Genomic DNA, 17,548 nt, shown 5'->3' with positions numbered 1-17,548 from the left:
TGCAAGACATGGGTGGAGCTAGAGAGTATTATGCCAAGCAAAATAAGTCAGTCAGAGAAAGACAAATACTGAATGATTTCACTCATATGTGGAATTTAAGAAACAAAACAGATGAATATGGGGAGGGGGCGGGGAGAGAGAGGCAAAGAGAAAACAGACTAAACTACAGAAAACAAACTGAGAGGGTTACTAGAGAGAAGGTGGGCGGGGTGGAGGTGGGTTAAACGGGTGATGGGTATTAAGGAGGGCACTGTGATGAGCACTGGGTGTTGTGTATAAGTAATGAATCACTGAATTCTACCTCTGAAACTGATATTATACTTTACGTTAACTAACTGGAATTTAAAAACTTGAGAGAAAAAGAAGGAAACGTTAGGCCTTCCCCATAGTTGACTTAAGTGATATTTATGTGTTTGACAGGATGCAGCTTCAGGGATAATGGACTAAGGAATAGGGGTGATAAGACTAATATTAAAATCTTTTTTTTTTTTCAAATCTGAATGTACTACCTGTAGGGGCATTAAATAGGCATAATAGATTAAATACCATTTCAATCACATATATATGTATCATCTAAAGGGGCTTTAGGATGGGTGATGGACTTATCCTCTGGGGCCCAGGACCTCAGTCTAGTCACAACAGGTAGTGCCTGGTTGCAGATATGCCCTGCTCCAGATGCTCTTGTCATACTGTCTGCTCTGTAGCTGTCTCTTCTTCAGATCTGAGTCCAGTCTGGACATCCAGAAGGCCTGGTAAATGTGAACTATGAAGCCCACTGAATCTGGTCTGTGGCTATAGGACAGACTATATTTCTGCAGCTTCTTTCACCCAAGGCCAGCTCTGGGCCAGGCAGGAGGCCTGCCCAGCCCAGCCCAGCCCCCTCCTATCCTTCCACCCCTGCCCAGACCTTGTTGGCTGTCCTCTTTCAGAGTCCTCAGGAAGCAGGATGAGGAAGGCAGCCCTTTGAGTCATTCTGAAAGCTCTCCTGAAGCATGCAGCTCCTCCCTAGACTGAGGCAGAGTCATCTGAGGGGTCCCAGCCTGGGCATTCCAAGTATCCCTGCTCCCTTGCCTGGGCATGGGTGTTACCAGGGGTGGCTCATCACCCCCAAGGGCCACCCTACCATTCTCCCATGTCTGTGGAAGAGACTCCAGATTGATGTCGACAACAGTTTTATTTCTTGGCAAACATCAGTTATACTTCTCTAACAAGTTGATGACTGTGATCACAAAACAAGGGGTTTGTAGTAGAAGGTAGCCAAGCAACCAAGTCTGTGTTTTGATAATTTGGAAATTAACACACAGAAAGATTCACCCTGAAAACCACCTGACATGAGACCTCTCCTTTAAGGTTCCCTAATTCAACAGTGCTTTGTCAATTCTTTAAATCCCTGCTTCTTGTGCCATTGCAATTTTTTTCTATGGATTTTCCTCTTTTTGGCTAAATGAGCAGTGTAGTCACTTTCTCTTCTCCACATGTTGTTTTTTTTAACATGAAATTTAACCATAATGCCCCACGTCTGTCACATAACAACAGTCTGACAAAGGTGTCAGCCCCAGCCACTGTAGAAGGGAATTGAGCATCTTTTGGTAACCCTACCTGTCTTGTCAAAACATAGGAAAATTTTCATGACATACTAATTCATTTGTTTCTTTCTAGACAAAAGCTCTAATGGACAAACTTCAGAAGACTGTTTCATCTGAAGGAAGATTTAAAAATCTCAGAGAAACCCTTAAAAAGTATGTTTATCTTAATTATTAAGTTATTCATAATGCAAAAATATATTTAAATAATGTTTACAATATACACATAGTGGCCTGCCTCCTACTTTGCTTTGAAAAGAAAAACAAATGGGAAATAACTTCCATCATCTAGATATTTTCCTAATTTTTCTTTTCATTTGAAATACTATGCATACAGTGTCTTGTGGATATACTCATGGCATGTAGACTGTCCCAAGCAAGAAGAAAACACGCCAGCTTTTACTATAAAATCAAACATGTTTTACTATAAGAAGTTTCTTGGTTTGATATTTATTAATCTAAGCACAGCACATGATTTCTTGTGACTTTTCAAAAATATTCTAGGACCTATTAATTATTGTTATGTATTTGTGGCCTTTTATTGCTGGGTCATTACTGTCTCCTGAGACAGACCGAGAGAGAGAGAGAGAGAGAGAGAGAGAGAGAGAATAGAACCTGTTCTCCTGCAGCTGGTTTTCTTATGATCTACTGCACATACTTGACTTGCTCTGGAAAACGTTAGTCCTGTGATGCCATAAGCAAACAGAAGACTTGTAGGAAAAACAACATCAGTAGAAGAACTACACCAGATCCTTACTCCGTGACAGATGCCATGCATAGTGCTCCATGTGTCTGATTTAAGCCTGACAGTGAACTAAAGAGATAAGTTTTATTGTCTCCATTTTACAGATGAGGAGACTGTGGTTCATAGAGGTTGACCAGCATCACTCAGTACGTGGTTGTCATACTGGGACTCAGACCCAGTTGTCTCTGGTCCAAAAGTCCATGGCCTCACTCTTGACTCTGAGAAGACCAAGTGCACCCCCCTCAAAAACCAAACACAAGGCATCTATGTAGTGTGCGGTCGTGATATTAATTAAGTCTATACCTTCTAAAACACTGAAATACTAACTAAATCAGAACGCAAGCTTTACAAGCTCTAATCACATTGATTTTTCTACCCAGTTCTTTAAAGTTTCCTGTTTACACTCTAAAGAGGTGAGGGCTCAGGGGGTTCCTACATGCTCATACAGCTGGTTTCCAAGTACTGCCAGCACCTGTTTTGTATTTGTCTATAAGGCATCCTGTTGTTTGAATGCGCCATTGTCTCAAACACATTGTAAAGTATGGGCTGTAATTTTCTATTATACTCTATTGTGAGATGTATTTAAAACTCTTAATATCAGGAGACTGCTTCTGAAGATGGGATTAAAAGACTTTATTCTTCAGGATTGAAGCAGTATACTACATCCTGTTAAACAGGGGAGGGAATTCGATATTTCTGTGAATGAGCTTGAGAACAGTGTTCCTTGGTTTTGCAGCTGTAACCCCCCAGCTGTTCCTTATCTGGGGATGTACCTGACAGACCTAGCATTTATTGAAGAAGGAACACCAAACTTTACTGAGGAAGGCCTTGTCAATTTCTCCAAAATGAGAATGGTAGGTAGTAATTTCATAATCAGCCTATTTTGATGACTTCAATGGCTTATAGAGAAGAGGGAGGCTAAGTCATGGAGGTTACTGTTTGCATTTTCATTTTGAGGTGAAAGAGTTGGGGGCCATCAGGTTTAATATGTGATGTGGCTGATTGTCAGCAGGGGTGTTGCAGCTTGCATTGTGGGCAAAGGGGTGGGGAATAACTCCAGGGATGACTCTCTAAGATGGAGCAGTGATAGGTGCTGAAAGCTTTGTGCTGGACAACCAGGTTCTGAGCACCAAGTTAGAAGCAAGGAGCCCAGGAAAATAACACCCAGAGTTTACCACCTGAAGTAAACCACCTGCTGAACCTGAGGTCACCCGGTGCTACCTGTTCTTCTGATTGTGAATGCAATATCTTCTTGCCGTTTACATTTCACGTGACTCTTTGAAGGGCAAGAAACCCCTGGGCATAGAGAATGATAGGGCCCGGCTCCAACACTTCACTGGAGAAAATGCCTGACTGCTTGTGGGTAGGGCCCAGAAGAATGTGATGCAATCCTTTTGCTTTGCTTTTGTTGTTATTGTTTCTTTATTAGATATCACACATCATCAGAGAGATACGCCAGTTCCAGCAGACTTGCTATCGAATAGACCATCAGTCAAAGGTAATATTGTGTGGTTGTTAAGGGAATTAATAAATAGAAAAGCGGAAATTAATGAATTAGAAACAGTGGTAAAGTTGATCAATAATACCAAAAGCTGACTCACAGGAAAGACCAATAAAACAGACAAATCTTTGGCAACTCTGAGAAAGAAGAAGGAAGGAAGGATAGAAAGAGGAGAAGAGAGAGACAGAGAAAGAAAGCAGGCAAAAAGAACACCCAATTTATCAAGTTCTAGCAATTGTATATTTTATGTTTCTCATTAATGTGTCTACACCACCACCCTGGTCCAAGCTACCAATATCTGTTACTTGGTCTACTTGCATTCACTCTAGGATGTAAAATCCATTCTACAAATTACAGTCAGATAGAACTCTCTGAAACACAAGGTAAAAATATGTTTTTCCCTTGCATAAAATATTTTATAGGTTTTTCATTGCTCTTAGGATAAAGAAAGAAAAGGTCTAGATGTGTCCAAGAAGTGTTACATTACATGGCCCCTATTCATCTTTCAAGACTCGTCTCACTTTATAGACCCCCTTTCTTTCTCTATCCCAGCCACAGCTGGGCTTCCCTTCCCTTTCCTTTTTTCATTTTTAATAGATATTATTTTTTAGAATCATTTAGCTTTACAGAAAAATAGTACAGAAGATTCCCATATAACTCAAAGCCAGTTTTTCCTTATTATTTTATAGAACTTGACAGACTTATCCTGAAACCCATAAGGAAGCTTAGGAAAAAAAAAAAAAAAAAAAAACCAGACAAGGATTTTTTGAAAAATAAGAAGAATAAGAAAGAGCTTTCCCTACCAGATACAGACACATGTCTTAAAATATAGTGAATAGAACAGGACTATATTGGTGCAGGAATACAAATTCAGTGGAGTGGGATACCGTCAAGATGGAGATTTGTCTATATGAAAACCTAATATGGAATAAAGGAGGCATTTACAGAAAGTGCCAGAAAGAAATTGACCATTCAAGTAAATGGAATAGGAATTTTGGCTCTCCATCTGCTACCATTCACACACCCAAAAATCCAGATCAGCTCATTATCTAAATGTAAAAAGAAATATTAAATTACGTGAATAAAATATAGGGCAAAATATTCATGACCTGTAGATTAGAAACACCTTCTTAAGCATTGAATGTAAAAGCTGCAAAAGACAAGATTGGTTAAGCTTGCTGCATCAAAATTAAAAACTTCTATGTGACAAAAGGAAATTATTTTAAAAAGCAAAAATAAAACCAGGAGAGGAGGAGATATTTTATAACATGTAAAAGAGACAGGATAAAAGTATTCTTATTCATCTGTAAGAAAAGTATAAACAACTCAGTAGAAAGATAGGCAAAGCTATGAACAGGTGAGGTAACTCACAGAATAAGAACAAAAATGGCCAGTAAATATTTGAAAAATGTTCGGCTTCACTGGTGAGAAGGAAGAGAAATGCAAATTATACTGAGGCATCATTTTCACAAATTTTAGAATATTGGTAATATCAAACATTAGTTACAGTGTGTGATACCAGGTACTCTCATATACTATAGGTACAGCAATTTGGGAGGTTAGTTTACATCATCTTTTAAAATTAAAAATTGACGAACTGAGCAACCAGACTTCTCCTACATTGCCGGTGAGAAGAACATGGTTCATCTACTTTGGAAAACTGTGTTGTGTGGATGTTTCTTAAAACATTAAATATGCATCTACGTTAGGACCCAGGAATTCCTCTCCTAGGCGTTTATCCAAATGAAAACATGCTCATTGAAAGTCTTGTATAAGATGTTCATAGTGTTTCTTAATAATAGCCAAAAATTGGAAATAGCCCAGGTGTCCACAAACAGATGAACTGCTAAACGAACATGGTGTATCTACACCATGCAGCACTGCTCAGCAGTGACAGGACAGACTAATGATACACACCACAGCATGGATGGACCGCAAAACACTATGCTGAGTGAAAGGAGCTGGACACCAAGCATACACTTACCTCAAATTCTAGAGTCAACAAAACTAATACCTGGTAACAGAAGTCCTAGCGGTGGCTGCTTCTGGGAGCAGATTGACTGGGAAGCTGAAAGAGGGAACTTCGTGGGGTAGCGGGGGTGTCCTGTATTGTGATATATATGCTAGAAACGATCAGACTATTAATTTTACTTATGTAAGTCATATCGGTAAAATTAAAGAAATATTTCCATGGAAATACTCCAGGCCCCAACATTTTTATCTTAGTGTCATTTCATTTCATTTCATTTTGTCTGTCCCAAAGGAACATTCCTGAGTGAGCACAGGAAACGTGCTAAGGAGGATTTCACTGTATTTCACTGTCACATTGGGTAATAGTGGGATACTGACAGCAGCTAAACACCCATCAATAAGAGATCATTAAATAACCTCTGATCACAGGTTAATATTGTATAGCAGTTAACATTCTGTGTACTGACATTCTGTGTAATCAGGACTCTCCCGGACTTACAGTGAAGAGATGAAACCAGAAGAAGATGTACAGTAGGATACCACTAATGAGAGAAAAAAAGATTTCTATTAAGTACATTGAATATCTAGAAAGATAGAACCCTCTGGAGAATACAAACCACATGATAGCAGTGGTGCCTGCGGTTAGGAGCTGGGAGAGGACTGGAAATGTGTGATTGTTGTTGGGTTTTTTTTTTACAATGAGAAAACATTCATGATTTTTAAGAAGTTACATAACATTTTTTAAGTGTCTTAAGAGAAAATGTTTAATTGTGTCAGATTCCATTCAGAAAACGTGAGTACTGGTGTTCTGTAAGAACCAAAAGCTCGGATTTCCCTGTTCCTCCAGGTGACTCAGTACCTGCTTGACAAAGCCCTCATCATAGATGAAGATACGCTGTATGAACTGTCACTAAAAATTGAACCTCGGCTCCCTGCTTGAAGATCTGGCCTTGCCCCTGACTCCGTAGAATTCTCATGGAAAGTGGGACGGACAGAACTGAGCCATGCATGCCATGCCTCCCACCGTGCAGTGTGGACCAAGGATAGAGACAAAGCCAGTCTCCTTTGTCCACTGAAGAAGATGGAACCCAACTGGAATTCTGTCTCCAGCCAGGGAAGCCCAGCTGTTTGGGGTCAAAGACAGATGCTTCAGACTTGGGTGGGAAGGTGAAAAGACTGATCCTTAGTAAAGCTGATGGTACATTTTTCGTAAGGGAATGTAATATAGGAGATGCTGGTAGCCATTGTAATGAAGCAGGTAAGAAGGTAGATTTCAGAGTTTGCCCGTGTTCCGTTAGAACTCGGGGACAAAGATCTGTGGAAAAGGCCTGAGCTGCTTGTCTGGCACTTTACTGGCTTGGGTACAACTACCAACTTTCTCCTAGGGTTTAACTGCTTCTGTTATGTTTTCTTTATTATAAGCTTCCAGAAAAGCTGAGGCTTCCTCTTCAAGGATGGACCACCACACGAGCAATTTCAGTGTACAAGCATGTGCATGGTTTTCAGTGCATTCTAAATATTTACATTGGAGGGATGGCATGTTCTGAAACTGCTTTTTTGGTTTTTAGGCAACAGGATAGGAAAGACGTGATGAAAGTCAAGTGAATGCAACTTAAAACAAAAAACAAAAAACAACTCAATAGGCTTTGCCCGTGGTTCCTGCCTGCCAGCTGACTTCAGGTGGGGCGGGGCTTCCTCCTGGGGCTGTGGTGCCCAAGAAGCCAGTGCCCTCAGAGAGGCAGGTGCAGAGTTTGCAAAAAGGTGCCTGCACACCTCCCCAAGAACGCTGTGGGGTAGGACAGAGGGCCACCAAACGCTGTGGGGGTTTTAGGCTGAGCAATCAGATATCCTTGAAAATGATCACTGCACCTTGCTGTGCTTGTTCCCCACCACCCTCCCCGCAGTAATGTGGGGACTTTTTCTGATTTATACAAACCATTTTTCGGCTCACTATGAATACTGGCTGTGTTTTTAAAACGTTGTTTAATGGGATCTTCTTTTTAAAACCCACACTTCTGTGTGCTGTTGGTAGACAGTTCTTCCCCGGTCATCTTTGTTTTTAACTTTAGGGATATTTATGACTGAAAGTACTGGAAGTGTATGGGAAATGGGACCAACCACTCAACAGCTCTTATATCAGAAAACTAAGGGCAGGACTTAGTTCTTCTGTCGTGTGCTGGGGAAGTGACCTTACTCTTCCCAGGATTGTTGGTTGTTGAAGAAATAGGGCTATCTCATGTTTACCTCCCTCCCTCTTCTCTTCTCAGGGAGATCTCTGCTTTAAAAGAAGAAAGAGAAAAAGATACAGAGTTATTGTTACCTGAGCCTATTGCACCTGACATTTTCTCTTAGAGGCATGAAGTATGTTAATGCTGACCATGAAAAAACTGATCTATCTAGCTGCTTTCCTTCCTTCTTTGCACTTTAATTATGTTGTTATAACTAATGGCTGAGTAATAAATTCAACTTGCTGGCTCATAAGACCCAGTGGAAATTCTAGCCTTCATAATGTACCATAGAGGTGGAGAATGTATATTTTTCCTGCATGGTAAGCGCCATCTCTGTACATAGCTATATAGTGAAATACCAAGTAAGCAAAAGAAAATATTTATAATATTTGAAGACCATTCCAAAAATATTTTCAATAGCTCATATTAGCCAACAGTGTAGCACTAAACCCAAGGAGGGTTATTTATGGATGCTTTATTTTTCTTTTTTTGAAAAGCTGCTTGTCTGTTCTCTTTAGTTTCAAATAAGAGGTTGATGCACCTTGATGCATGATAAGCATGGGTTGTTTGGATCCTAACAATGCATATCTTGCAATTTATTTCTCAGTGTTCAAAAACTGAGCATTCGAACTAATACGTGTCAATTGCACCAAGCACCTCAAGGTCTTGCAGAAGAAAAGGAAAATAAAGGTTAACTTTCTTGGCTCAAAACCAGTCTTGGAAGGTGGACTAAACCAGGAAAAATCCGTGACAGGACCACACGCATAGTAGTTTCAGGCAAAACAACATGTGGAAACGTCCATGCAGTCTGCTTTGAGGTCCCCAGAGTCTTCCAGAGGGGAAGAGGTCACTCTGTGTGCACTTCCCCGGGGAAGTTTGGACCCTTATTTCCCTAACCTAGATGTTCCTGAGGCACCGCAGCCAATCTTACTAAAGAAAAACGGGAGCTAGAGGAATTTCCAAAGGCTCCTCCCCTTTTGGAGAGCTGTGGTTTCCCCAACGAATGACAAAGCTTTCTCGCCTATTTCCTGCAGATGTTGGAAGCGCCCCCTAGTGGTCATCCACGGGCACTGTCAATTGCTATGGTGACCCTTAGCGTTTTACTGAGTTATGCGTCCTTCCTGCTTTCTGGAGTCTGAAGCCTTTGCTGGAGCTGCGAAAGTGAGGACTCCACCTCCAAGGAGCTCCTTTTCATGACCTGTACCATTTCTGGGCCATCTGGGAAAAGAACGTGCATTTTAAAAACCTCACTTTGGTCACGTTTAAAATCCCCAAGAGCAGTTTGCAGTGCTTCTTCTGATTGTTAAAGCACTCATCCTCTTCTGCCTTGCAAGCTTTGTATTTACTGTTGGAGTGTGCACTCCCAGCTGTGTCTGCCTATATTCCATTATTTGAGACCCATTTCTAAGAGTAGAAGGCAGGTCAGCCTCTCACAACCAAATAGCAAACACTTGAATTGTTACCAAATTAACCTAGAAAATCAGAAGTAAAAGCCAATTTCATGCTTTCAGATGAATACCCACATTTTGTACTGTCTATGAAATTATCTTGGGGCTTTCAGGGGATGCCTTCGGTTATTAACTAAGACATCCACTTTTGCTGCAGGGACAAATCTCTTACTTAAGCCAGTATATTATGTGACAGACTTAGGCATGAAGTAGAACGTTGTCACTTGTCCTTAGTGTTTCTCTGAAGGAATTTAAAGGGAGAATTTTAAACTACTGTTGCAATAGTTTTGAGTGGCTCTCACACAAAGCCCCCATTACTTTGTTAGATTTCATACATGTTAAAGTACTGCTTAAAAACAAATGAAACTCATAGATACTGAATAACTTGGAAGAGAAAAATCCATCACATTCCAATTTGGAGTATATGATGAGGGGCCAGTTCCTCTTCTCTCACAAAACTTTGGGTTGGTAATGACTGGGCCACTTTTAAATTCTTAACTGAAAAGAGTAATACAATAGAGGGGTTATTCCACCCCCCTGCCAAATCAATGTTTATTTTAAAATAAAGGATTTTATTTAGATTTCTTTTCAAAGTTTGATTTTATCCCCCCTGAAAAAAAATGATTCTCTTTGCTTTAAATATTTTTTTAATCTAACCTGTGAAGTTTCCCATTTTTACTACTTTTGAAATGGGGTATATTATATATGGGATATGTATTATGTGGGATAAATAATACATTATTTATGACTAAAGAATAGAGCCAGAACAGAGCCAGGCTAATGCCCACAGCCAGAAGGAATAAATGAACAAGATTCATTTTCATTTCAATAAGATACCAGACTGTAAGTTTAGATAATGACTGATTACAGATGCCACTACATGAATCCTGATAATAAGACTTGGGTCAATGAAATCTAACCATAGTGTCATTTTTCCATGGCTGTGAGTGACTTAAAATTAAGGCAGGGCAAAGCTAAAGTAGAAAACCATTTTGTTATACGTATAAACACATGGATGATTCAGGAAAGTATTCATCTTGGCTACCACACAGCATGACATTAACATTAGGTTGATTGTACTTGACCTCATCTGCTCAAGAAAAAGAATAGTTCTACTTGATATTGAACCAGTGTCTTTTGCACAGCCCATTTTGTCTATCCCTAGAAAGTCAGTAGTAAAAGAGCTGGACGAGGTGCCCTAGCCCTGAGTCCTAGGCCCAGATCTACATCTGCAAGCTGGGAGACCTTAGGCCAGCGCCGAAGCCTTCTTGAGCCTCAGTTTCCTCATCTGCAAAATGAGCTAAGAGTGAATCCTGTGCTGCCTACCTCACAGGGCTGTCATCAGGACAAAATGGGTTAGACTGTAATCTGTAAAGTGCTGTCCAAATGTGAGGCAACATGATTACCATCCTCATCTCTCTTTGGCAAAGAATTATTTAAATGTATTTCTTTCTTATTTGTGTGTGCAAGCGTGATGGACAGACCCATGTGTTACTTTGAGAAGTGTATTGTTTGTGTCCAGTAACTTTGCAAATCTGCTGCCATTTGTGATTCTAACAGAGGGGTTTGTGATGTGTCCTAACACTTGCCAGGTGGGGTGTTGGTTACACCTATATGCAAATTAAATTTCGCCTTTCTTGATTCTCAAAAATCTCATGAGTCTCTTCATTTGATTCTTTTTGCATTTTTCTACCTAGTCTTCTTTGTAGCAATGTGCTTCTTCAGATATTCTTTTACTTCTAAAGCTCAGGAGAAAATAAAGTTTGGAAGAAGCCCATGTTGTAGGCACTAAAATATCGGAGAATTAAAGGGAACCTCAGAAAAAATTTCAAGGGCCATCGGGCCCCATTGTCTTTCCAGTGCTTGAAGCTTTCCTGTGATACCCATAGCTCATGTTTGACCACCTTTGTCCATCCCCAGGCACAAAGAACTCATTACTTGCCAAACAGTTCTGTTCATTTAATGGCAACTCAACGTTCATGAACAGACTGAGTGTTCAGGTGGACCTAGCCCAGCCATCATTAGCCCCATCTGAGGCTAAGTTCCTCACCTATAAAAAAAGATGCTTATCTGCCCTTAGAATTACTGTAATGGCTACATGGAACAGTATATTTAAAACTACTCTAACTTGGGGCACCTGGGTGGCTTAGTCGGTTAAGCATCTGACTCTTGATTTCGGCTCAGGTCATGATCTCATGCTTCATGAGATCGAGCCCCACATCAGTCTCTGCACTGACAGCATGGATCAGTGCTTGGGATCTCTCTCTCCCTCTCTCTCTGCCCCTCCCTGTCTGAAATATATAAATATTAAAAAAATAAAAATACTCTTAACTTTTGTCAGGTAGGTAAAGTTGTGCTAATATTTGGAGCCAAAGAAAGCATGGTGCAGCTGTTGCACACAAGTGAGAACTGAGGTAAGGAAGAATTTGGGTTTCTCCTATTTCACTGGCTTCCTTTTCCAATTCTGAAATGAGCAATCCAGCTGGTGCGGACTCATGAGCACAGGTTCTTCGCATTTTATTATTCAGCCATCCCACACAGCATTACCCTCACCTGCCACCACATCCAGACTTGGGCTGGATTCAGGAATGGAAAAGAGAATGATCCCAGGACAGATTTCCTCTAAAGCAAGTTGCAAGCCTCACTTCAGTTCCTGTCCATATGGCAAGAGTCCGCCAAGTGGCCATACTGGCTAGTAGGTATGGGTAGAGCCCCTGAACTTTGAAGGGACTTGGCGGAGATGAGAAAGGGAGAAATGGCATATGAGAGGGATCATGTTTGAAGGATTTTTGAAACTGTGGGATTTCTGTTGAGTCTGTGTAGAGGTTGCCCCCCCCGCCCTGTCATAAACTTGAAGATGACCATGTCCCCAAAACAAAAGTGGCACCCCCTTTTCATGGCAATGTGCCCATTTGTCCTATTCGGACCTTACTAACTCATCTAGAATTACCCTGTAAAAGATGAAGTGTTGAGGTAAGGGGTGGTGGTGCTGGGAAGTTGTGGGGGGGGGGGGGCACTAGACATCCATTAGTAAGGAATTGGGGAAAAAAGAGGGGTTTCTCATTGTAACTGTCTTTCTTTAAACTCTATATTTCCATAAGCCTCATCATTTTTTGGATCTGGGATCTAGCTATTTCAGGGCCACTGGATTTATTTCAGTTGGTGTCTGAACTGACTGGAAACTGTGTGCCCACAAAAGAACTATTTTGGGAAGAAATAAGCCTGGGCTCCCCCTGCCCCGCCCCCACACCTTACCCCTCACCTCAACTCACAGAGCTCACTGCCTGTTCTGCTGGGGGGAGGCGGGGGGCTCCCAGGGGCAGGAGAGGCCACGGTCCATTATGTCAGAACGTGCAAACCAGAAACTCTGACTCTTTAGATCATGCAATCACTTTTGACGGTCCCAATCTGCAGTTGTTTTAATGAAATAACATAGAAGAGCCTAGAAAATATTTGAGTAGATTGTAGAAAGCGTAAATATTACTTTGTAAAATTTTTATTCCGGGGCACCTGGGTGGCTCAGTCAGTTAAGCATCTGACTCTTAATTTTGGCTCTGGTCATGATCTCATGGTTCGTGAGTTCAAGCCCTACATGGGGCACTGCACTGACTGTTGCAGAGCCTGCTTAGGATTGTTGCTTTCTCTGAAAATAAATCAATAAACATTTTTTAAAACTTTCAATTCAGTGTAAGCCTGGTCATGATGATAGCATATATTTTAACTGAGGTATGAGCAATACACAGTAAAGTGCTTGAATCTTATGTGAACAGCTTGAGGAATTTTTACACATGTGTGCACCCACACAATCACCCCCCCAACTCAAGAAACTTTCCAGACCCCCGAAGGTCCCCTCATGTGCCCTCCCCTCATGTGCCCTCCTCAGTAACCCCATGCAAAGGTAAAATATTTATTTTTTGCCTAGTTTAGAATTAAAAGAAGCGGAAACTCTTGAAAGGAAACCACTCCAGGTAGGAGGTTATTTCTGGGCTCCACCCCCTGCTCCGGGTTGGATCCTGATTAAAAAGGGAAAGGAACCAGCTGGTGGTGGTGTGCCCCTGGCGTAGAAGCTGGGTACGTGACAGTCGCCAGAGACTTAGGCAGCTCCCTCTGAAAGGTCAGGGCTGCTGCCAAAGTCCTCGTGGGTCACAGCTATTTACAGTCAACCTTTCCGGTTTGGGGCGCAAGTCCCAAGGAGGGCTATTTTTAAGCAGGGATGTGGCCTGCAGGGCCTTCTGGGCGATATATTAAACTGGTAACGATTGAAAGTGAAATTGTCTAGCAGTCCACCTCAGATTGCCTGATCTAAAAGAGAAACGTGATTGTTGTCCCCGAACCCAGGCCCTAGACAACAAGCTGGAAGATCGTCTGGTCCCTGCTAATCGCCCAGAGCCTGATTAGCAGCTCGAGAGGGAACTTTAGACGTCGTCCTCTCAGACCTCAGCTGGTGGGCGGGGGGAGGGCGTAGGGAGTCATTCTCCAGAGCTAGCCGGGGCCCCCGAGATGGCGCTGGTGAGGGAAGGAGGAAACAAATCCCCGAACAGGTGAGGCAGTCTCCCTGCCCGCGCGCTTCCACGCCAAAGCCCGGTGCTGCATGGCTGGGCGGCCAGTCAGCCAGGTTGCAGGCCCAGGAACCTGGAAGAGCCCTGGGAGAGGCCGCCTCCAGCACCAGACTTGGGGGAGGGCAACGCTTGAAAGAAAGGGCAGGTGCTAGAGACAGCCCAGTGGGGAGAGTCCCGGGCCAGCGTTCAAGGGCACCGCTGTGGGATCCAGCGCGTCCTGACCTCCGACGGGAGAGACGCGATTGGCGGAGGCGCACCCCAGCCCCGCCCAGCCTGGGAGCCTTTTCAAGGCCAAGGCCCGCCAGCTTCCGGTACATTTCTCAGCTGTTTGCGGGCAGCGGGACGCGGGAGACTCCGGCTCCAAGGTCAGTGAGCCCACGAAGCCAGGCTTCATTCCTGCAAAGCGGGGGCATTGCTACAGCCAGTGTGGGGGCCATGTGTGCAGTGGGCCGAGGGCTGCGGGCGGGACCTCGTAGTCCGGCGATAACAGTTGGTTCTCGTGGGCACTGCTCCCGGGTGAGGAACTGGTGGTGCCTGTCTGAAGAAGCCTTCAGACTGTGGGCCCTAGCCGCAGCCTCCTCCCTTTCCCGCACACAGGCGCAGGTGGCCGTTCTCTGAACAGCCCTGCAGTGAGGTGCTGGCATCCGCACCTTGTTTGTCTCCTCGTTTTTGTCGGCAAATCAGGAATTTTTCTTGATGGGAAACCTCCATGTCTCTGAATTTGGGACGTTACTCTTCAACGAATCCAATGTTTTCTGGGATTGGTTTTCAACCTCAGTGGCATCAAAGTGCAAATCGGTGACTTGGGATAAGTAGGTGGAAAATGAACATTTTGAGGCCCTCGAAAGGAGCTAATTGCTAATTAACCCAACAGCTGGACCCAATTTAAACTGGTTAACACTATTACTAGAGATTCATTTTTGAAATCGCTAATCCATTAATAACGAGCCAAGTAATTGTTTTGCCCCCAGTGGAAGTAAAAATGCTGCGCAATTGGCCTAAACGTGTTTCATCTTATTTGCTCGGTTGGCTCGCAGGGGGTTAGTGTCAACCCTGCTTTTGTCCCTTGAGTGGATGACATCTCTGCCTTCAAGTGCTCTGGTGGGTTTGGAGAGTGATGTGCAGGGACAAACCCAGATTCTTCAGATCTCCTCAGTGCTGCCCTTTAGACCTTCCTTCGAGCGTTGCCCTGGCTCTGCGACCCCGCAGAGGGTCAGCTGGAATCCCATGAGGTGGGTTTAGTGCCCTCGTGACTAGGCTTTGCCGGTTCAGCTGCTGCCCTGTTTCCAGAAGTGCCACTTTCCCTGTCTGCAACTCCCACACTTTCTCTGTTTCCGAACCCCTGTCATTGGTCTGTTTCCTCTCTGCTCAAGGAGAACAGACCCACCCTCAGAACTTCGCAAGGGGGCTTCCTGGCCAGGCAGGCTCTTAGAGTATGTGGGTGTTGATAGCTGTGTGCCCAGCCTACTTCCTCCTCTCCATTTGTAGGTGCTTTTCCCCAAAACTTCAGCCTTTAGAGTTAAGCCTTCTCTGGGTTAAGGCTCCATTTCAGCAAAGGGCACAAGTGCCATCTACACCCGTGGACTCTGCCAGTTGCATGACCAAATCCTATCCGTAGAGATTGGACCGGAGGCCAGGTCAGTTTTCTTGACCTGGGAGGTTCAGAAAATCATGGGTTAGGAGGTGGGGTGCGGAATGGGGAGTCCTGGGCATTCAGAGGCGGGAGGAGGGTTGGTTCTGAGACAGACTTTGCCTTGGCTGAGAGCCCCTGGGTCTCCACGTCTGCTACAGCTTGGAGGAGCCATTTGTCTTCTTGGGTCTCACTGCAGGGAGCCAGGCCTGAAGGTGACAGTTAGAGGTCATACCCACCTTTGCCTGGAAGCCACAGAGGATCCTATCCCTGGGCAGGGAAGGAGGCCACTCCTTTATAGCATTTTAAAGGACTAGATGGTTCCTAACTTAATCTTTTCTTGAAAACAATTTAACTATGAGAGGCGAGTCTGGTAATAGTCCTATGTCTTCATTATCAGGAGGCCTACGAAAGGCCTCTGGTTTACAGGGAAAGACTGTAAATATCTCCTGCTTCTCACTTGCTACTTGCTGAATAGAACAGAAATGACCAAGGGTGCCCATTAGAGTGACTGTATATCCAGTGGTGGGGAAGTAGCTTGACCCCTGTGCTCTCTGGGAGAATTGGGAGGGGACAGCCATTTTCTGCTGGCCTAGTAGACCGGCATCATGGGAATTTGTTGAGAGTGGTCTGTGGAGCTGGTCCAACCCCAAGGATGTGCTCTGTTTTGGGGTGGCTCTGTGGAACGAGAGCTGACACGTGGTCCTCCCCTTGGCCTTCCACTGCCCTCCAGCCCCAAGGAGTTCAAACACATGGACACCATGTACAGCTGGATTAGAAATAACTCTGAGTCAGCAGAAAGGCACCCGTGGCATCTCTATCCAGGAATCTCAGGCTTGAGGCAGTGACAGAATCTAAGGCCTCCACATTCCAGGATGTGACAGAACTGGACAAAACTCTTAGACCAGACCCCAGACTCTGAGTCTAGCCTAGGATGGAGAGCTATACAGCTCTTATGCACTCTGACCAAAGGACTTAATATGGTGTGGTTCTTATTTTTTAATGGAAGGGGCAAGTAGCAACAAACATGATATTAAGGCCTTTTGCACCCCAGAGAGAAACCTCCCTGGCTTGGAGCCCTGGAATTCTGCCAGATTTTAGCCACGATGGTGTAACCAATGGTTTTCAAATCTAGAGTCATAGAGGTGTTCCAAGTTAGGGAAACAGGCTGACAGCTTCTATGGAGTGAGGGCCAGAGACGACCTCCCTCCTCTCTTCTGCAATCCCTACTTCTGCATAAGGGAGGAGAGAGGAAGGAGGGAGACTAGCTCTACCTCCTTAAGAAAAAGGCAGGCGGGGGGCGCCTGGGTGGCTCATTCGGTTAAGCGTTTGACTTCGGCTCAGGTCATGATCTCACAGTTCGTGAGTTTGAGCCCCGTGTCAGGCTCTGTGCTGACAGCTCAGAGCCTAAAGACTGCTTTGGATTCTCTGTCTCTCTCTATCTCTGCCCCTGCCCCACTGTCTGTCTCTCTCTCAAAAATAAAAAATTTAAAAATTTAAAAAAAAAAAAGGGAGGCTGGCTCAGTGTCCCCTACGTGGCTGGCACGCACATTAGGCACCTGGTGTGTGAGTGGAGAACACTGACATCTGGGCCACTTCAGGAGTGTGAGGACAAAGAAGGAGAATGGCTTATAATATTCTGGGACTCTGGGGAGTCACACGCTTTGAGGTAATGTTCCTGTGCCCAGGAGCTGTCATGATAAAAGGAAAGACACACCTGGGTTCAAATCCCAGCTCAGTCAACATGCTGTGAGACCTGGAGCAGGTCACCTAATCTCTCTTGAGCCTGTTTCCCCATTTCCAAAATAATGCTTACTTGGCAGGATTGTTGCAAAGACTAAAGACAATTTGTAAGACTTCTTGCACGGTGGTGTCTTATGGTA

General features: G+C 43.7%; 2 protein-coding genes across 3 annotated transcripts in view; both read left to right on the top strand.

The window, feature by feature from the left end:
- The window catches only part of RASGRF2 (Ras protein specific guanine nucleotide releasing factor 2), a 247,373-nt gene extending 236,246 nt beyond the window's left edge, over positions 1-11,127 (top strand). For both annotated transcript variants that reach the window (XM_025924243.2, XM_086697680.1), the window contains 4 exons: positions 1,660-1,739; positions 3,065-3,182; positions 3,758-3,826; positions 6,648-11,127. In XM_025924243.2, coding sequence (XP_025780028.1) covers positions 1,660-1,739; positions 3,065-3,182; positions 3,758-3,826; positions 6,648-6,740 — 360 coding nt within the window. In that variant the 3' untranslated portion in view covers positions 6,741-11,127. The remainder of the gene's footprint in view (positions 1-1,659; positions 1,740-3,064; positions 3,183-3,757; positions 3,827-6,647) is intronic.
- A 3,127-nt stretch (positions 11,128-14,254) lies between these two features.
- CKMT2 (creatine kinase, mitochondrial 2) overlaps positions 14,255-17,548 on the top strand; it is a 36,623-nt gene continuing 33,329 nt past the window's right edge. Inside the window, exon 1 of the mRNA XM_025924160.2 lies at positions 14,255-14,400. The gene's annotated coding sequence lies outside the window, so the exon portion shown is untranslated. The remainder of the gene's footprint in view (positions 14,401-17,548) is intronic.

This window comes from Puma concolor, chromosome A1, assembly GCF_028749965.1.
Source record: "Puma concolor isolate L17-30 chromosome A1, mPumCon1.1.hap2, whole genome shotgun sequence".
Lineage (NCBI taxonomy): Eukaryota > Metazoa > Chordata > Mammalia > Carnivora > Felidae > Puma > Puma concolor.
This window is presented reverse-complemented; position numbering and strand designations above follow the sequence as displayed.